The sequence below is a fragment of the Hesperophylax consimilis genome, chromosome 8, assembly GCF_061612785.1.
Source record: "Hesperophylax consimilis isolate HC1 chromosome 8, BYU_Hcon_1.0, whole genome shotgun sequence".
NCBI classification, from domain to species: domain Eukaryota; kingdom Metazoa; phylum Arthropoda; class Insecta; order Trichoptera; family Limnephilidae; genus Hesperophylax; species Hesperophylax consimilis.
This window is the reverse complement of record NC_142843.1, coordinates 20964520-20982936: the sequence shown is the minus strand read 5'-3', so window position 1 is coordinate 20982936 and position 18417 is coordinate 20964520. Positions and strand designations below refer to the sequence as shown.

The window sequence follows — 18417 nt, the reverse complement described above, 5'->3', positions numbered from 1 at the left end:
GTTGCAATTAATCCCAAATTAACGTGATATAGAATGCCAGATTTTGTAAACCATGTTCCTGATATTAAATGTATTGAGGGCCGCACAAAATAGCTTGGCGGGCCGCAGGTTGAGTATGACTGATCTAAAACAAGGGTGGTCAACCCGCAGCACGCTGGGTGTCTACTTGTGACCCGCAGAGCATATGCACACATTTTTTTCTTTTAGTGTACATAAAACCACCAAAAAAACATTCCAAAATTCGTAGTTCGTATCTATCTCATATTTGGAAGTATCTCAGTACATTGATTAAACTATCAGTACTGCGCATCTTGAGGGTATTACGCTTCTTGCGAGTACTGCGAGTCTTTCAAGTCTTGGACGTCTTTTGTGTCCCGTATACGCAATATTCGCCAGCCGCAAGACGCTGAGGAGTGTTTCTATAGCCGAAATACGGATTATCTGCAAAACAAATGCACCAGAGGACATGAAAAAATGTGGGGAATTCTCTAGCTAATTCATTGTGCAGAATCATAAATCGCAAATGCACTCAAAAAAAATATTGTGGGGAATCCAGCACCGAGTGAGCAATACTCCATACAATAATTCCTTTCGGCATACCATTACTTGTAAAAGTACAAGTGCGAAATACTAGGAAACAGGAATTTGGACTAGGTATTTATTCATACTTGTACCAGTTGTTCCAAGTATCAAGACAAGCTAGTACGACTCACCTCTGGTACGGCCCGGCTGCTGAAAAGGTTGACCACCCATGATCTAAAAGTATCGCCAGTTTGCCAATAATAAAAACAAAAAACAGTAATTGCCTATTTTATTATATTATAATAAAAAAATATAGTACATAATTAATTTAAAAAGACTGTTTACATTTTAACAGGTATTATAGTATACAAAAAAAGAATCATTAATCCACGATGTCGCCTAGAAGATGATTTTCTAAATCAGTTTGACAAAGAAGTTCATCTAGGTATTTGGTTTTCATTGGGGTGACCTAAAATGAAAACATAAGAATGTCAAAGCAGAATACCAATTAATCAAAATGACCATACACAGGTCTTAAGGTTTATTCATATCTATCGGTACAGACACGAGCATTCACATCTACAGTGCAGCACAGACACAGCACCATTAATCTAAAAAGCCCGGACTTAATGCGATTTAGTATCGCACGACATTGAAGCCAAATGTAGGGTGAGAGGAAATTGCCTGGCATCCATCTTGTACGACATCTGTTTGAAATGATTTGCATGCAAAGTACTATAAAAATAACTAGTTAAATTAATATTTATTTTATATCGTCATGATTTTTTGGGCTAGGTATTTGATGAGACAGGGAATGGGATATGTCAAGATAAAATTAAGAAGCTAAAGGCATTTTTCAAACATCTTCCCCCTTCCCCCTCACCCCGCGGCTTCAAATTGTTTTCGAATGACTCTGTCCAGGGCCATAACGCGATGCGTGAGAATAAAAAACTGTCGCCGTGGCAATATTAACGACTCCTTCTTGAGTTCAACAGTTCGGCTGTTGAATGATTTCCCGGCCTTTAAATTTCCTCCCTCTTTCGATATGGGTATCTTCAAAACCCAGGTTCACTCCTTAATTTCCACAAAAAGTCCCCCCACACAGCATCTCCAAAGATGATATACGCGTTAATGTAAAAATGTTTAACAGTTCTTGCCTAATATGACTTGAAAGGCCAATGTTGAAAATGTCGAGAAACCTAGTCATTTAGCTATGCTTGACCAGCACGTCCGATCTGCAATGTAGAATACACAGCGGGTCGTGGTATCGACCCTGGCGGTAGTTGTTTTTCAGAATAAAATACAGTGGTACCTTGACATACGAGTGACCCAAGCCCCAACATACGAGTTTTTCGAGATACGAGCCGGCGAGCGAGTGATTTTTTGCTTTGAGTTACGAGCTAAATTCGAGATACGAGTTCGGTTTAGCAGGACGGCTGGTAGCGCGCGTGCGGTGAGGAGATACAAGAGTTTCAGTCACAGCAGCATACGGATATTTTGCAAGAAATTGGTTTCGAGGAGTCAGAAGAGGAGGAGGTTATTTCTACAAGTGAGATAAAGGAGATCTTAGGAATGTGGGAGAGAGTTTCACAGTTCGTGGAAAAGAAACACCGTACAAAACGTCGTGCATCTGATCTTTTTAATGACACTTGCCTAACTCATTTCCGGAACATTCTGAGAGGGAGGAAGAAACAAACCTCCTTGGACATGTTTTTTTCTAAACGGCCTACAGGTGAAAGCGAGAAAAATGTAGCGAAAAAGGCAAAGACCAGTAAGGATATCTAATTTATTTATTTACATTCTCTTTGTTGTTTTTGTACAATAAATATTTGTCATTTATAAATACGTTTTTATTATTCAAAACCACGTAACAAAAATAACTGGGGTGACATTTCGGGGGTTGGAACGGATTAATGGTAGTCTAATTGCTTTGTATGCGGAAATCTGCATCGATATACGAGTAATTCAAGATACAAGCAAGGTTGCGGAACGAATTAAACTCGTATGTCGGGGTATCACTGTAGTTTTTTTTAAATCTCTTTAGTGAAAGGGCCCCATTTCTCCCAGAGTGGAAACAATTGTAATGCGTCTCAGAGAGCCATTCCATGTGATGCATGAATCGCGGGAACTTTAAGATTATTTAACAGGTAACAGACTCGGCTGGATGACAGGCGGAATCCTTTGCCCTTTGCCATGGACTGGATCAAATGGTTCAGGTGCCTATAAGGGTTCCTGATGTCCAGACCCATCACCATAATTATCAGACAAATCTGTTAGACCTATTTCTAACCACTGTGCCACACGGATACAGGATTGAGGTCACAGCACATTTAGGATCGTCCAACCACCGCCTGGTGACGACATCAATCCCTGTTATCTTCAGACCGCCAAACTCAAGGCTGAAGAGAAAAGTGTGGAACTATAGGTCAGCAGATTGGTTTGGTCTGTGGGCACATTTTAATGCTCTCCCGTAGTCAGCTGTCTGTTTCAGACTTCGGATCCTTCAAAAGAGTGTTGTGGTCGCTTGCGGGCTCAATAGGTTGCAATTTCTGTAAATCCAATCTACCACCTTTTACCAGACCTGAGGCTAACTAGCAAACACCGCCACCGAAAAGGCCAACTTATTAGGTAAAATGTTTGCAGAAAACTCGACCCTCAATGATCGGTGTACTGTCCCGCCGTCGGTTCCTCACTGCGGTTTCTATATGAAAAAGCGAGGATCCGGCATCGGGATGTACTCCAAGTCTTACAGGGGCTCGATCTTAGTAAAGCTAATAGGTCTGACGGAAGCTTTTCAAAATGTCCCTGAAATCTGGCTCTGTACCCTCTGGATGGAAAAAAATCGGTCATTCATCCTATTCCAAAGAAGGGTGACTACTCCAATCCGGCCAACTACTGCCCCATAGCGATCACATCTATTCTATCCAAGGTGATGGAACATGTGATTAACGACAAACTGCTCACATACCGTGAGAAGAACAAAATTACGACTGTCAATATGGATTCCGGCAGAACCTCTCATGCGGTGATCTTCTCGCGTATGTGACGCATGTTTGTAGGCGGTGCCTGGTACGTTGTGGTGAGACTTTTGACTGGGTTTGGTACCGAGGACTTGTCCATCCTTTTGTAAGTGGATTGCTGAATTTTTGAGGGAAATGTCAATTCAGATGGTTGCCAATGGTTTCACCTCTTCCTCACACTCAAATGCTGGCGTCCCACGGGGATTCATTATGTCTCTGACTTTATTTTTGTTGCACATCAATGACCCTTTGTCGTGTACACGGAGGGCTTTGAAGCAGAGAATGAACGGTTACCTCGAGAAGGTTTCCTCTTGGGGTAAAAAAAAACCTAGTCGAATTTAATGTTTCAAAGACCCAATCATGTCTGATTACGTTTAAAAGGGATCGAAATGACAATCTAGGCTTCTTCACTAGAAGTAATCAAGATGCCTTCCATTGATATGCTTGTTGTAACTGTAAGTGACCAGCTCAGGCACGAAGGCTCCATCGAAGCCAGTAAAGTTAGCCTCACAGAAGCTGGATGTACCGTACAGGGCCTGCAGATACTTTAATATTACACATGTAGAAATCGCAAGTGCACCCCACTATTGAATTTGGCAGCCACCTCTGGTCTGGAGCCCCAAAATACCTGAAAAAAACCCTCGACTGCAGAAATACGCGGTCCGTTTGATAGATTCCTCTATCTTAACAGGCGGGCCAACGGAACAATATTTCGGCACAGTGATTGGCAAAAACAGCATAATGGCGACAACGAGTAAAATGGCGGTGCATCACAAATGATAATGTAGGTGAAGCCGTGTGAACCCGATTTAAATTTATTCCATTTTAATTTAATTTGAATTCTATTTCATACGAATTTAAATCGCACTCGCATGGACTTTCCCCATGCGGTGTCAAGATTAGCTGTGGATGCGGCGCCATTCTGTACTGAACTGCGCAGGCGCATAAATGCGACAGTACAGATAAAATATTCTACTGTCGGTGCAGATCCGTCTCTCTGCCTGTACGCTATGATGTGAATGTCTTCATACATAATGTATAAAACAAATTTAGCCGTGTCTGGCACGTTACGTGCTAGTAAATGCGCAGAAAACTCTCTCTAAATCATTGCCATAAGCCAGGAATGGAATGGAATATCTACATAGTTTATTATAATGGTGACGTAATTTCTTTTCTTATTTTTATTTATTTATTTATTTAACGCTCAGAGGGCTTTTACATGGTTGGTAGTATAATTTTAATTTGACAAATACTTTCAAACATAAAAAATAAGAATAAAATTACATTTGATAAAAGCTATGTAACAAGTTATACAAACACAAGAAACAAAAACAGAAAATTACAGCTATTTGTTGGTTTACATGATGTGTTTAGGAGTATTGTTGAAATAAATGTTTTAAATGATCCACAAAACTTGCCAAGTTGGTATTGAATATGTCAACATCACCCAAGTAATGATTTCCCATGGTGTGAAGTCGTTGTATCGGAGAGTGGGCAATGTAGTTACGCTTATGTGTGCTGCTGTAGAATATTGTATTTTGTCGTGTTGTTACTGTGGGTGTATGTATGTTTATAAGTTGCAGGAGTTCACAACAGTCGAATTTAGAGTTAAGTATTTTGAATAAGAACGTTAAATCGTTTATTTTACGTCTATCTTCTAATGTATGTATTTTTAGAGTATTTAATAAGAAATTGTATTTTAAGTCTTCGACAGGGATATTTAATTTAAAATTTATAAAACGTAAAAAAAATTTTGTATTCGCTCAATGTTGTTAATGTGAATTGTATAAGATGGAGACCAAACTACTGAGTTATATTCAATTAGACTTCTTACTAGAGATACGTATAATAGTTTAATGGCTTGCAAAGAATTAAAGTTTTTAGTTGTTCTTAATACGAAGCCTAGTGTTTTCATACCTTTGTTCATAATTTGATGGATATGATTGGTGAAACTTAGTTTTTCGTCCAAAATAATTCCAAGATCTCTCATTTCCGTGACTCTTTCTAAAGCTATGTTATTGATGGAATATTCGAATAAAACAGGATTTTTGTTTCTGAAGAAAGTCAAGGTTTTGCACTTTACTACATTTAAAAATAAATGTCATAAATAGAAAAAATTTAAGTCTATAAATTAATTACGTACCTTTGTGTTATTGTCGTTGAAAGAATCTTTCAAAAAGCCTACATATTTTCCTTCAATTATTTTAATATTATAATGGCGACAATCGTCCATAACTTGGGAAGGGCTTTCATAAAGAAGTATTTCTTTGATATTTTCAATGGGATACTTCAGGACCTTGCTGTTGTACGCATGACTCATTACTTCAAGTGCATTCCTGAAAAAAAACATATATTCTGTGGTTAATCTCTCCAAAATCATTGATATAGCCATATTAAATTAATGTTTTTTGTTGTATTTAGACTCCAATAGAGTATATCTGAAGTGTTTGGAGATAGTAGGACTATAATTATTAGCACACTTAATAATGGGGATGTTGTGAAGGAGAAAGTACAGGTAAAGTATGGCATCCCCAATTGGGGTATGTTGCAAGGCTGAAGGTATTGGGGAGGGGAAGGAGATGGGAAATAGGAAGGTGAGGATGGACCTGGCTATTCAAATCTGGTCAGCAAACATGGCCCAAGCCATTTCAAGCAAGGTTTCAATTCTAAATTGTGGTCTTACACCAGAGCGATACTGAGAGTATCTTCCACTTCTCGTGCCTCAAATATACTATATATTATTTTACGTGAGTAAATTGTGAAATAACACAAATTAATCCAATGAAATTTTGCTTGGCATGCCGAGATGTGAACCCGCGACTACCAGATTGCTAGTCAAGAGCCTTACCCCTCGTCAATAGATAGATTCTAAAAGGGTTATAACCGCCCAGTTATTAGGATTATGATATATGATAAATGAAACATCAAAAAGTGAACCTGTTGACAGGAACAAAATACCAGGAGCACATAAAAGTCATAGGGTAATTTGTGTTAAATTTCATGTGTCAAAAAAATATACAAAATAATAATTGATGTCAAAATGTGTATCTGCCGACTAGAACAACATATCATTTAAAATATAAAATTACTACACACCTCCTTACAGCAGGGAGATATAATATTCCGACGCAGAGAACAAGCGGAGGAAGGGTTTTCAGTATTGTGCATTCTTTTATCCAGTTCCTCGTGATATGACTCACTGAAGCAATGAAACAGGATTTCAGAAGTGGACTCCTGTTAAATGTATCAAATCATTAACAAAAATTTGAATAGATTTTCGATTAATGAATACATATTGCAGTTTTTTTTTTTCAATATAACAATAATTTTATGCTAACTTGAATTTTTCTGGAATCCTTAGAAATCTTTCTAGTGGGTGAACATCACCTAAATTACTCATTATATAAATAGCTTCCATTAAAGGCCGTTTATATATAACTTCTTTAGTATAAAAATTTAATGAGGAATTATATTGAGACTTAATGTTTAATGATTCCACGCCACTAATTAAGTCAGAAAATTGAGCACAATATAAGTTTTCCATTTCATCGTAGCAAACCAATAAGCGCTTGAGGTACTCCAAAAATTGTTTTTTATTTAAAACTGGATCATAATTTAAGATTTTTTCCTCGCATAACCTGAAAAAGAACAGTATGAGTATGTTTATTTTATTTTTTAAAGTTTTTCTTTTTTGAACAAGTTTTGCTATGTAATAATTGTTACGCGTGACAGCTGTTTTAAAAAACATAATTCGCTCACCACTTCTAGTTATGTTTAAGCCGAATTCAATTTTTATAGAACACAAAAATACAAGTTAGTCAAATAATAATGCAGGAAATAATACAATAACTGTGAGAAACTTTAAAGGGTGATTATTAATAACCATTTATAACCTATATTTTACTTGGATATCAATAATGGCACAGGTAATAAAAAAATTTAAAATTTTTTTTGATTATTAGTACCATTATATAAATAATATAAACATATTGTCTGGAAGTGGCTTCACTACATTTTGATGAAGACGAAAGAAGGCGAAATAACTGTCACGCGTTATAATAATTACACAGCAGAACTTGATTATAAATAAACTGTTTTTTTGTTGTAAATTGAATAATAATATTATTGAATACTAGAAAAACATAAAATTAAAATGGAGTTCTGCAAGGTAAGCTTGATAAGAATATATATATAAAAATAGTGTGATCATTGTATATTTGGATGATGTAAGTTAAGCTTGATAGAGTTCTACAAGGTAAGCTTGATAACAATAAATATATAAAAATAGTGTGATCATTGTATATTTGGATGATGTAAGTTAAGCTTGATAGAGTTCTACAAGGTAAGCTTGATAACAATAAATATATAAAAATAGTGTGATCATTGTATATTTGGATGATGTAAGTTAAGCTTGATAGAGTTCTACAAGGTAAGCTTGATAACAATAAATATATAAAAATAGTGTGATCATTGTATATTTGGATGATGATGACATGTATTATTAATACTTATACTATTTTATTTTACACCATTCAATTGTTAAAAGGTAAAAAAACAAGTGCGCAAATTGAATGGTTTCATTATGGGTACATTTGTGCAAACATGTGTTTATCATTTTGATTAGATCACATAGAAATTAGTGAATTTACAAAGAATGCAAAATCAATAACATACCTGTAAGCATAGAGTGCGTGGAATCTAACAATCGGTTCCAGTATTTGTATACAGTCTTCAGGCGGCAAGTCCTGTATCACCATATCTTGCTGTATGGATCTTAGTCTATCCACTATAAAGTCATATACACATATCGGTCTAAATCTAGTGTCATTTACTACACTGAAAATATGCAACAAAATGGTTAAAAAACATAATTTGTTCAACAATTTTAATATAGAAAATAAAAAATGAGGGAATCATTGAGGCTAAAATTTAGGGCTGGTATTTCAGCTGCTTTATAAGCTCAGCTTGAGAGATATTTACTCTCTAGTTGCTAAAGGGTAGGTTTCCTGAGAACCCAATCAGACATTAATTTATAGATATATAAACACATTTTTGAGTGCGACAGTGCGATTTACAAAAACATAATTTTGCAAAAAACAAGTATAAGGAAAATAGAATCAGCTGGCACACGGCGAGCAATACAACTATTTAACGTTGGCACATGACGGTATTTATACATTTATACATGGAGGTATTTGGTTGGTATTCCAAAGGTTTGTAGGGTAAATTATAAGGAGTTTACATCTCCCAAAAATAATAACAACATTACTTTTACCCACATTCATGTGAGACTGGTATCACTGTGAACCTGCGCGTGATACCTCGCGCGGAAAATATATCATTCTCTCTCCAGTGGTCTAGCCGCTGGTATAGCCCTAAATCTCCTCTAACGTGCGCGATCTGTTTTGTTCATAAAATTATTGTAAAGTGAGTTTTGTAAAAATAAAAACTAAATTGAAAATATCCAAATTCTCATTTTTACACACCGAGAGTAATTACGCAACCTTGGATTCTGCAGATTGGAGAACCACAGAATCATTCAGCCAACAACTCATTTAAATTGGCGATAATCACAATCCTCCAAAGGTTAAAGTCAAACTAGGTTTTTTAATTTCCTCCAAGGTTATCTACAAAAAAACATACCAACACAAATTATTTGTACGTTTTTTGTAGATAATGTTGTTTGACTTAAAGCCCATGATTCCTGAGTATACTGAAATACGGGCCCTTCGATAGTCTTATGCCATCCTCTTGTTCCAAATTTCCCTTGCATATATATGTAGCTCATCCCATGCATTATCGACACACGTGTGAAAATGTATTTTGCACTGCCTTTGATCATGCATAATCCAATGCGTCTGGACTTATTCATTTAGGAATACTAATTTACAACATTCATTTAAACGGTTTCGTGAGATTTTCTAACCCTGATGGAGCAGCATTATTGATTCTATTATTTTACAAATGCAACTTAATAGTGTATGAATTATTGTAGTATGCCCATTAATTAATTTACTACACCTATATTACATACTAGGAACATTTTAGAAGTGAAATGAACTGCTGGCAATATATGTCACAGGTCGCCTCTGGCCCTTAATGAGTTAGCTACACAAAACACTAGCACACTAACACTAACCACGGACAAGCATGAAGTTGATGGATCACATTTTAAAAATCACATTACATGAAACTTTGAATTAAAAACTACACATACATACACAGTTTAAAAACCTTCAATGAAAGTTTCAATAAAAAAATCATGCTAAGTTTAAACTCGCCTTAATAACAATATTTTGTGACAGGGCTAAATTGAATACATAGTGACCGACCGAAGTTTACAGCTCAGCCGAAACCTGTATTTGTGAAGTGTCAGATCACATCTGTATGCCTTCAGCACAACTTAAATATAGTCAGTATACTGATAAAACCAGTTAAATAAAAAAAATTGTTAAAATCAGTAAAAAATGCAGTTTTGTTTGGTTCTTTTAGCTCTATCGACTGATAAAACCCACTCATTCCTTCGATGATTCGTTTCAAAGTTAGAATCCTCTAAAAACCTCTAAACCTATCGTTTCATAAAAATGCATTCCGTTGAAAACTAATAAATCCCTTTAACCTTTTAAATGCCAGTAGGTAGAAGTGTAGCTGTGCACAGCAGGCCAAGAATGCGAGTTAACTCGCTCTTGGCACAGAAGCGGTTAATGAAAAATTTCTGTAAATACTTTCATTTAAAACACCACAAATAACAATAACTGGTATTATTTGTTAACACGGACGAGTTATAATCTAATACTGATCATTTTCAGATGACGACTCATCATTCAAACCTCTTGACTCCTTCTGCGCTAATAGTTCTGAAAATAGTTTACTTACTTTTGGTGACTCTTTTTTCTACCGGATCATGAACAACAATCGCCAACGAATGAATTCAACATACATGAAGGTTTAGAAATACATTTTCTGGATTCAAAACAAATAATTGGTGATGTTTTAAAATACCTTCTGGCTCGAGTAGCAAGGAAGATTGGTCCATTAAAGAGATGGTGTGTTACGGACCCTCATGAATGGGTTGTTAATACAGCCAAAATTAAAAGGGCTATAGCCTTACACATGTAACATAAAAAAAGAACTTCAAAGGTGCCCAAGCCGGCTAATTGTGATAAATTTCAGTATATATATATATATTTTTTTTTTTTATATTAACTCCACACAGGAGGCCCTGAAGAAAATAATTTCCCTCAGGACCTATGTCATCTTTGGGGATGCTGTGTGGAGGGTCTTTTTGTGGAGAGGAAGGAGTGAACATGGGTCTTGAAGAGTCCCATGTTGTAGGAGGGAGGAAACACAGAGGCCGGCAGTTCGTTCCACAGCCGAGCTGTTGAACTTAAGAACGAATCGTAGAAGCGACCCGTTCTCATGTGACAAATGTCAACCGTGTACAAATGTAGGGCGCGCGTTTGGCGTTTATCCCGACTACGCACCGGTGCCGAAGGCATCAATGACGCTAGTTCCTCAGAGCATCTTCCATTGTAATACCGATAGAACAAGGACAGCATACCTACCTGACGCCTGTGCTCTAAAGATTGCAGTCCGTTTGTTAAGATTGGGGAATCTATCAAACGGACCGCCCGTTTCTGCACAGAGTCAAGGGTTTTTTTCAGGTATTTAGGGGCTCCGGACCAGAGATGGCTGCCAAATTCGACAGTAGGGCGCACTTGCGATTTGTACAGGGTCAGCAGTTGTGTACCATTAAAGTATCTGCGGGCCCTGTACAGTACGCCCAGCTTCTGAGAGGCCAACTTTACTCTGGCTTCGATGGAGCCCCCGTACCTGAGCTGGTCACTTATAGTTACACCAAGCATATCAATGGAAGGCCTGTTCGGAAGATTGCTTCCGTTGAAGGAGACTAGATTATCATTTGGATCCCTTTTAGACGTAATCAGACAGGATTGGGTCTTTGAAACATTAAATTCGACGATATTATTTTTACCCCAGGAGGAAATACTCTCGAGATAACCGTCCATTCTCTGCTTCAAAGCCCTCCGAGCCGTTGGAGTTTGTGTGCCCTTTGGGGGCTTGTCAAACAAAAAGCTATCATGAACTGTACTGTCATCCGCGTAGCAATGAATCGGTGCACATGTCAAAAGGTCATTGACCGGTCAGTGGTTGAGTGGGCATAGCGCTTGGGTCTCACCCGAGAGTCGCGTGTTCGATTCCTCGGCTGGCTAAGTCCTCCATCACAACACAAGCAACATTTTCGGCTTTCTGTGGTGGTAGTAGGAGATTTTCAAACATTGTTGGGTTATACGTAACCTGGGAATGTTTGTCTTTCTTTTTAAAAATTAAATAAATAAAAATCATTGATGTGCAACAAAAACAAAGTCGGAGACAGAACCGATCCCTGTGGGACGCCAGCATTTATGGAGTGTGAGGAAGAGGTGAAACCGTCAGCAACCGCCTGAATCGATCTATCCCTTAAAAAGTCAGCAATCCACGTACACAGGGATACGGGAAGTCCGTAAGAAGGCAATTTGTTGACAAGTCCTCGGTGCGAGACCCGGTCAAAGGCCTTGGATATGTCTAGTGCGACCGTTTGGGTCTCACCGTGACGTTCCAGGCACCGCCCCCAAACATGCGTCACATACGCGAGAAGATCACCGCACGAGCGGTTCCGCCGGAATCCGTCTTGACGGTCGTTGATAATTTTGTTCTTCTCGAGGTATGTGAGCAGTTTGTCGTTGATCACACGTTCCATCACTTTGGACAGAACTGATGTGATCGCTATGGGGCGGTAGTTGGCCGGTTTGGAGCGGTCACCTTTCTTGGGAATAGGGTGAATGACCGCTTTTTTTCCAACCAGAGGGCACAGTGCCACACTTCAGGGACATTTTGAAGAGCTTTGTCAAAACTGGAACTATTTCCGCAGCACACCTCTGCAATACCAGGGCAGGTATTCCATCAGGTCCACTAGCTTTGTTAACATTGAGCTCCCGTATAACGTGGAGTACATCCCGATGCCGGATCCTCAACTTTTTCATATAGAAGCTGCAGTGAGGAACCGACGGCGGAACAGCACCTCCGTCATCGAGGGTCGAATTTTCCGCAAACATTTTCCCTAAAAGGTTAGCCTTTTCGGTGGCGGTGTTTGCTAGTGAGCCGTCAGGTCTGGTAAGAGGTGGCAAACTGGGTTTGCAAAAATTCCGACCTATTGAGCCCGCAAGCGACCAGAATGCTCTGCTGCCATGCGGGCAGGTAGCCAGCTTTTTGCTGATCTGCAGGTCGTGTTCGAATTTTGACCTATTAATGATTCTCTTGCATTCCTTTGCCGATTTGTTGTATGCTGATCTGCTTTCGGGCGTTCGAGATGTGTTGTAGGCTCAGTAAGCCGCATTTTTTCGTCGAACTGCTTCGGAGCATTGTCGACTGAACCACGGCTTTGAGCCCACACCAGTTTCTTTAGTAGTCGATTGTATGAAGCCATCCATCGCCGATTTGATGACTTCACCAATCTCCTGGGCACATCTTGAAGGGTCCGAAGTCCGAAAACAAACAGCTGACCACGGAAAAGCGTTAAAATGGGCCCGCATACCGAACCAATCTGCTGACCTATAGTGCCACACTTTTCTCCTCAGCCTCTCATTGGTTGGTCTGAGGCTAACGGGGATTGATGTCGTCACTAGACAGTGGTCAGATGATCCCAGAGGCGCTGTGACGTCAATCTTATAACGGTGTGGCACAGTAGTTAAGAATAGGTCTAACAGATTGGAACGGTGAGTCTGGACATCAGGAACCCTTGTAGGCTCCTGAACCAGTTGCTCTAATCCGTAGCAAATGGCAAAGGATTCCGCCTGTCGGCCAGCCGAGTCCGTTGGGCCTGAGAACTTCAACCATGGTTCGTTATGAACATTGAAGTCCCCCAGAACAATAAACTCGGCCGAAGGGTAGCGGGGCAAGAGATCATTAATAGTATCTCTCAAATGTTTGAAGAGCTCGGAAGTGTCTGATTCGCTATGGTTCGGTGAGCGGTATAGACATGCGTAGAATCTTGCCGTACTGGCAAGATTGACGCGCACCCACATTACGTCGAATCTGGAGTTTTCCAGACTCAATAGTCGTACACAGTTGACGTCAGCTCGACTATAGAGGCAGACTCCTCCTTTGAGTCGGAACTTGCTTGCGAGGGTAAAGCCCGGGCAGTCCAGATAGGAGGAGTCTGGCGGCTCGGCTATCTGAGTTTCGGATAGGAAAAGAAGGTTGGGACGTTGGGACAAAAGATGGTGATGAACAGAATTTAAATTAGTGTGCAGACCGCGAATGTTGGCAAAATGTACCAACAGTTTTGGCCCGCACCGGGGACGCCTGCTACTCGCCGCTGTAACGATGTTAAGTTTGTTTTTATGTATATTCATGATTTTAATTTTTTTTTTTTTAAGGGTATGTGTGAAAGGAAGGTCTGGAAAGGAAAGGTATGAGGGGTGGGTAGGAATCTGGGGTTCAGGCTGTCCAGAAGTGATGAGCGTTTGGTTCCAGCCCACTCACTGCGGTGCTAGGCGATAGGCTGGGAGAGTCCGGCTGGAGAGGGCATCCAATGCGCCCCAAACGCTGCTGCTGGGTCCCCTGAGGGTCGGGCCCCTGTACTATCGAGCGGCCCGGACAGCGGTAACCGGTTGTAAAGGGTCTCCCTCAACCAGCATCTCCCAACCGGCCCGCCACGCAGAAGGTGGGCCGACGCACCCGCCACCAAGACCTGGGCAAACCTTAACCCATGAACCCGGGCACCCCTGCTAAGTCACCAAACGTAGCGAACCACTTGGGGTGACCTGTGGCAGAGGTGTTGGTCATCCAATAAATGGTTCCCAGGGCGGCGGTACCCATTCCCGCCTACCAAATATAAAAATATGCAATGAGAAGTTTTCTTTGGATGAACGTAGTACACTTTGCAGGCTCTACTGGGAGCTTGACTTCAAAAGCAAGAAAAATTACTTGTTAGCTAATGTGCATCTTCAAGAAACAAAACGCCATTTGGTTGTAAGATCCAAAAAACCAATGTTGTATGCAAAAAAAATGTTTTCTTCCCAAAGGGAATGACAAGATAGCAGTTTGTCAAAAATTCATGGTCAAAACTCCTTGTATATCGCCCGATGTAATAACACTAGCAATAAATAATAAAAACGCATTGGGAATTTACATTCAAGATGACAAGAGAGGCAAAAAAGAGCCTCCACATAAAACTAAGACTTTGACTATATGAGATCTTTGACTATATGAAATCACACATTGAATCATTTCCAAGCATGCCGCCTCACTATGTGAGAAAATCATCAAAGCGTAAGTATTTAGAGAGCTCTCTATCCATTAAGAAAATACATGATTTGTACTTGGATTATTGCAAAGAAACGGATGTTACCGAGCATGTTACAGAAATAACGTACTGATGAATATTTTATAAAAATTATAATTTAAGTTTCTTCGTACCAAAAAAGGATCATTGCCTAATATGTACAAACTATGCGAAGGCTAGTAATAATAGCGAATTAGAACAAAACTACAAAGAACACATGGAAAGGAAAGATGTTTGCAATTAGGAGAAGGAAAATGATAAAAGGAGATTGAACAAAGAAAACAACTTCATGTCGCTAACATTTGACCTACAGGCTGTTTTAAAAATTCCAAGCGAAAAAGTCGGCCTTCTCTACTATGCAAGTAAATTTTGTTTGTATAATCTCACATTATATGAGGCTCCTGCCCCTAACAATGCATACTTTTTTCCATGGTCCGAAATAAATGAAAAGCGTGGGAGTTGCGAAATAGGCATTATCCTGAACTACTACTTAAAAATGACATGCCAGATTATTAGGGAAATAAGCCTGTTCCCCGACACATGTGGAGGGCAGAACTGGAACCAATATGTAGCAATAATATTTCTTTTGGCCGTACAACACTTTGAGCACATCCGTATAATTGGGCAGAAATTTCTTGAATCTGGTCACACGCATATGGAAGCAGATTCAATGCATAGTAGCATAGAACATGTTAAGAAAAACTCTGCCGTGTACATTATGAACGAACGAGCAAGATCACAAAAAAGCGCAGAATTGACAAGTTACCGTCAACCGGAATTTATCGATGTGAAAGACCTCGCTAACAAATTTGTGATAAATAGAACAAAAGACGACCAAGGTAAGTGGTTGAAAATAAAAAGTATACAGTATGTGAAAGGAGAAACTAACAAAATCTTCTTTGATTATGACATGTCGGACACATTTTATCACCTAAATATTGACGATTTAAAAGCTTACTCTAATAGAAAGTTAATTACAAGATCATCTCTTATGTCACCTGGCCCACAAACAAAAAACGTTTCCCATATTATTCTCCGGGACTTGAAACAACTCTATGATGAACCACTGGCGATAAGTCAGGCCAAGAAAAATGACCTACTAAAACTATGTCACAAGGGAGTTAGTTATACCTGAAGAATAACATGGATGGTACAACGGACTCCGTACTAATGTCGATGTAAAGGATCAAGTTCCTGAGCCTGCTAATCAAATCGAAATAATTTAATTACTTAGTTTTTTGAGTGCCTCATATGATTTGCATTAAAACCAAAAAAGTGTTTTGTTCAACATTTTATTCTTAACACTCAATAAAACAATGAGAAGGAGGGTTTAGTAAAATAGTTTACGTACAAATAAAATCCTCTAGAGCCACTTAACATTTTCTTGAGCAATAAATTCAAAGTTCTGGGTTACATTGTCTAATGATAAAAACAGTTAAAATCTCACACTTTCAACTATGGAAATTTTTTTTGCAGGTTAAGTAATGTATTTAGATTAAATAATTTGTAAAAACTATTAGTTAATAAAACTGTTAATCTAACAGCATTTTGCAACATTAAAAATTTATAATGTGAACATGACTTTTAGACAGTCAAACTTTCAAATTGATTTATCTCAAATACGTCAATCCTGCATTTAATGGGTTTTTATCAGTATACTGACAATATTATTTTAAACAAATCTGTTATAGTATAAATGTTGTCTTAAAATTCAAAGTTTATAGTTAGTAATTATGAAATACTAAAATTCTTATTATTATTATGTACTTTTGTGAAAGTTTATCGATTAAATAATAATTAGTTATTGTATTGCTACTGTCTTACATAAAGACTTAAAGATTAGACTGTTTTGTTTACTATAGTTAGTAGTTCTAAGATCTTTTCTATATTTAGTAATTCATAGTACCTACCTATAGTGTACATTGAAGAACTGGTACGTAACAATGCACTTAAAAGGGCTAAAAGTAAACCAATTTACTCAAAATTGATATCTTTAATATTTTATTTGACACTAACTTTAACGGACTCTTATAAATTTAACAATAAGAACGCCTAATTTCGAGGTATAGTGTTTTTTAACTTTTTCAAATAAGTTTCTGTTTCGGCCGAAACTAGAACAGAAATCGAATTCGGTTCCAGTTTCGGCTGAAAATCGGTCGGTCACTAAAATTGGACGATTCGTATATAAAAAAGCATGTTGCCCACTTCCCAAGTCAGCGAAAATATTTTTTTGCGTCACTACAATAGTAATGACTTATGTTAAAACTTACTGCGTGAAGAGGTATTTCATAGTTTTCAGGAGAACTTCAGTGGGTCGCAACTGGTCGGGACAGGTCAAGTTAATGCCAGCTGCAGAGCGGCAAAAACACTTGACTATTCTATACTGATCAGCCTTAGGATGTTTGTTTTTTTCAGTCCCAGCTAGTATTTCTAATGGATGTAACAGTCTCTCTCTTTCCCGCCTAAAAATAAATGTACATTCTATTGGATTGGTTGAATAAAATAAACAGCACACTATTTAAGACTATAAATAAAAACTAACATTTCTATTTCAAGCACTGGACACATATTGAAACATTTTCCTTTCGTAGCCATTTTAATTTATATCTTAGAACGGCTACTGTATTACAATAAAATAAAATAATAAGGATTAATGCAAAATAATAAAGATTACTAAAAATTAAATTCAAAGCATCTTGATAATATTATATTGTATAATAAAATATATACATGTGTATTATTTTTTTATTTATGTTTTTATCAAAAGAACTGTCAATATTTTGAAGAATTGCCAGATCTAAAGAAAAATCATCAATCGCTGGTACCTACCAATCAGGCTTTGACGAGCTATATTGTTTTTGCTGTTATAGTTTTCATGCACCAGATTACCCATGATTTCTGTAGTCATAACCATAGTCATAACAACAACTACGATCTCATCAGAGATGTGCAAAATGGGTACCCAAAACCATTTGAAATGCAAAATGCAAAATGGTTTTTAGAAAAGCATTTAAAATGCAAAATGGAAAATACCCATTTTGCATTTCCATTTGAAATGGATTTATTTGAAATAAAGCACATCTCTGGATCTCATATTATATTTGGTAAAATTCTGGAATTCCGTTTCAAACTTAATACCCAATAAAAATTTAAATAACACTTCACTTCAACTTAATTACTTCAAGAAACATCAGCCAAACCAAAGACTGAGTTTTTACTGAACCGCCACAAGCAGACGTCAGCGACAGCATTACTGATCTTGCAACAATGATCGGACCAACAGAACAAAATCTAAAAGGGTACGAACGGCATTCACGCATAAGTCCACGATATTCTTTTGTAACCAATTCATAAAATAAATATACACTTACTAGCCACTAAACTCGTCTTTCTTTTCTCAGAACCACGAGACACAACCCATGGATTCCATTTTTTAAACGATAGAGGGGCGCCGATGGAGACGATCTGAATCGGGGGCAATTACCCCCTACACCCTTACGAAAATACTTCATTGAAAATCATTCAATGTTT

At 38.1% G+C, this 18417-nt stretch overlaps 1 protein-coding gene across 2 annotated transcripts; it reads right to left on the bottom strand.

The window, feature by feature from the left end:
* Positions 1-810: 810 nt before the first annotated feature.
* LOC149421707 (SAC3 domain-containing protein 1) lies at positions 811-17652 on the bottom strand. Of its 2 annotated transcripts, none has more exons than XM_089634495.1 (7): positions 17429-17652; positions 17157-17348; positions 8217-8378; positions 6881-7180; positions 6639-6776; positions 5686-5878; positions 811-991 (listed from the first exon to the last, which is right to left on the bottom strand). In XM_089634495.1, the coding sequence occupies exons 1-7, from the start codon at positions 17479-17481 to the stop codon at positions 905-907; spliced, it is 1125 nt and encodes a 374-aa protein (XP_089490621.1). In that variant the 5' UTR covers positions 17482-17652; the 3' UTR covers positions 811-904. The 2 variants fall into 2 exon arrangements, with proteins under 2 accessions (XP_089490621.1, XP_089490622.1); XM_089634496.1 differs by having other exon boundaries at positions 17617-17650.
* Positions 17653-18417: the final 765 nt, after the last annotated feature.

Excerpts from the sequence above, each read along its gene's own strand:
- LOC149421707 (XM_089634495.1), bottom strand. The coding sequence starts at position 17,481 with ATGGCTACGAAAGGAAAATGTTTCAATATGTGTCCAGTGCTTGAAATA. Across the intron at positions 17,349-17,428 it reads CCAGTGCTTGAAATAGAAAT|GCGGGAAAGAGAGAGACTGT; the intron begins GTTAGTTTTTAT and ends ATTTATTTTTAG. Across the intron at positions 6,777-6,880 it reads AGGATTCCAGAAAAATTCAA|GAGTCCACTTCTGAAATCCT; the intron begins GTTAGCATAAAA and ends TACATTTAACAG.